Here is a 2,518-nt window from a genome sequence, read left to right as displayed (position 1 = left end):
CAACAAGTAGGGGGGGAGGGGGCATGGCCGATAAGTATGAGCAATTTTGACAAAAATTTGTTAAATTAATTATCTTGTTAAAAGATAATATTATAAACTACCAAGCTGTGGTCATATCTGTGCCAACCAGTAGCATTAACTGGAGTATATTAATAGTTTTATCATTCTCTAGAAGATAAATACTTGATAATTATAACTGAATTAATGGCCATCCTATTGATGTTTGAAGAGCACTTTTATTTGCCTTTGTTATATTCACAGTCTGAAAGACATCTTTGCTCATAACAGTAGATATTCTTTTAACTTCTATCCTAAAATGTGTGGTCAACTTTTAAAAATCCTTTCTACTACATAATTATGTAAATCATCTTTTTTAATAATAAAAAAATTTATGCAAAACAAAGGTGAGGAAAGATTGCCTAAATTCGCTATCATTACTAACAGCGTCCAGTCTGTTTTCTTCCACTCATGTCACCCATTACAGAGGGGAAGGAGTCATCACATATTGAAGTAGTTTGTTAACATGGATAGCAAGCTGCATGTTTCTTGTCAAAAATACACCTCAGGCAATATAAAGACTTTTAAACATCTTTAGTAATCATTCACACAAGCAACCAAGTCTACAATATATAGTACATGGCAAAGGTTTATTGGCCTTTGTCAGTAAGCCAAAGTTGAGCAGGCCATGACAATCATATGGGTCACTGAATATGAATCCCTAACTTTAACCCTACTAATATTACGTCCAGGAAAATAAAATAAAGTAACATAAGAATGGTATAAATCACTATCTGTCAATGAGATGTGAACTAATTAGGACTAATTTGGGGTAGGAATAATTTTATAAAATGGCCAGAAAAACAATAGTATCTTCTTGATACTCTTCAGTATCTAATCAGGTTGCTAAGGTCCTTCTTTACCTTTTACTTGAACACCAACTTTTCTTTGTATTAGTAATATTTACCAGATGATCTTTAGCATATATTACAGAAAGAGGTAACTGTCTACAACAGGCCTAGAAAAAAACAGATGAAAGTATTGAGTTGGCTATGAACATACAAAATAACACTACTGGGTACATACCAAAAATTGCACACAGTGCAAGGAAAGCTAAAATTTATTATGAAACTCTGCAAATCTATGGTTACTTGATAGGTCTTGTAAAGCCATGACTTCACACTGGTGACGGCAAAACAAACCTCCCGTGTATCAAGTAGTGTATCAAGACTAGCTGTCAAAGAGGCCTCAGCATGTGGTCCTTTCTAAACTGTTACTAATTTAATAACCCTATCTAAAACAGAAACATTAACCAAGAGGACTGTCAATTTCAAGGTCTAATGTGCATTTTTACTTGTCAAATATAACCTCCATACACTAGAAAAAATCTTCAAACAAGCCAGTCTATTTTATAAACAAAGTTCAACACTGACGAAAGTAGAAACACATTAATGCCCAAACAAGTGGGAATCACATGCAATGATGCAAAACCAGAAACCTTGGGATATTTTCTCCCATCTCAGTTTGGCATTTAACGAACTCCAGCGTCAGTGAGGCCTAAGGCTTCTTACACTGCATCCCAGGCAGACCTAGTGCATAGCATTTCTGTCCCCAGGTCCTGTAAAGCAAAGGACCGAGTTCCGCCTCGTGACTCACCTCTCCTGCCAAGCCCCAAGGCAGGAATTCCCCAGGCATGAGTCATGAGTCATCCGTTCACGACTCATGTAACGAAGCCCGAGAGGGAGGCTCACCTGTTGATTGTCCCTTCTTAAGCGACATATTGCGCAGCCTTTCTTAGAGAGCACTGTCTGCCGCGTCCGAGGTCCGAGCATTCTCTGGCGGCTGCTTCCGAAGGCCCGAGGGACTCCCCACCGCGAAGGTCGGCGCCGTCGCCTGTGCAGGAGAGAGCTCGGGGACCTGGCGTTCGGCGAAACGCATGATAGCCAGCGTCGCAAAAAGAAGTCTGCTGATTATCATAAAATACTTCTGTTATTAAAATATATATCTTTATTTACATATGAATTACAATAGGCTCCAGCATCCTTCATGAACACATCTTGCGTCAAGGAGAAAACTGAAAGAAAGCGAAACCTTCTCTAACATATCTTACGTCAAAAATAAATGGAATGCATTTGAGGTCAACACTTCACAAATATCACAAGAGGAATTTTCAAGGAAATCGGGAGGCCACCCGACCCCCGGTGAAGGTAACGCCTTGTTTACATCAGCTGGGCGTTGCGAACTCTGCCGTGCGGACCCGAGGGAGGATTCCCCACGTAAAGGCTTCGTCATGGAATTGCAGGATTCCTTTTATCCCAGAGCTCAGTATATTGAGACTGTAAGTATGAATGATGAGCAGACAGGTTTTATATATTTAGCAGAATAGTAACGGGCAGGAGATTTCAACAATGTCAAATATTGTTCTGAGGTGGTGTCATTATTTACATAGGTTGGTACGTATTATTAAAAGAGGGAAGTTTATTTTTGTGGAGTTTTAGTGTTACACAGCCTTCTGATAGAA

At 39.2% G+C, this 2,518-nt stretch overlaps 4 protein-coding genes across 5 annotated transcripts in view; 1 reads left to right on the top strand and 3 right to left on the bottom strand.

The window, feature by feature from the left end:
- Window positions 1–1,906, bottom strand: part of LOC119594067 (TNF receptor-associated factor 6-like) — an 8,287-nt gene extending 6,381 nt beyond the window's left edge. Inside the window, 1 exon segment of the mRNA XM_037943108.1 lies at window positions 1,749–1,906. The gene's annotated coding sequence lies outside the window, so the exon portion shown is untranslated.
- Window positions 1–2,518, bottom strand: part of LOC119594266 (DNA repair protein complementing XP-C cells homolog) — a gene marked incomplete in the record, with an annotated part of 63,731 nt that overhangs the window by 41,221 nt on the left and 19,992 nt on the right.
- Window positions 1,756–2,310, bottom strand: LOC119594070. Of its 2 annotated transcripts, none has more exons than XM_037943112.1 (2): window positions 2,108–2,310; window positions 1,756–1,963 (listed from the first exon to the last, which is right to left on the bottom strand). In XM_037943112.1, exons 1-2 carry the CDS (start codon window positions 2,287–2,289, stop codon window positions 1,792–1,794), a joined length of 354 nt encoding a protein of 117 aa, XP_037799040.1. In that variant the 5' UTR covers window positions 2,290–2,310; the 3' UTR covers window positions 1,756–1,791. The 2 variants fall into 2 exon arrangements, with proteins under 2 accessions (XP_037799040.1, XP_037799041.1); XM_037943113.1 differs by having other exon boundaries at window positions 1,756–1,960.
- On the top strand, window positions 2,243–2,336 carry LOC119594068 (dynactin subunit 5-like; the record flags this gene model as incomplete). The annotated part of the gene is given in 1 exon segment (XM_037943110.1): window positions 2,243–2,336. A coding segment is annotated over 1 exon segment (49 nt), but the record flags the coding sequence as incomplete, so codon positions are not given.

Source organism: Penaeus monodon, chromosome 33 (assembly GCF_015228065.2).
Source record: "Penaeus monodon isolate SGIC_2016 chromosome 33, NSTDA_Pmon_1, whole genome shotgun sequence".
Classification (NCBI taxonomy): Eukaryota; Metazoa; Arthropoda; class Malacostraca; order Decapoda; family Penaeidae; genus Penaeus; species Penaeus monodon.
Note: the sequence above shows the minus strand (reverse complement) of the source record. Positions and strands in the feature narration are given on the sequence as shown.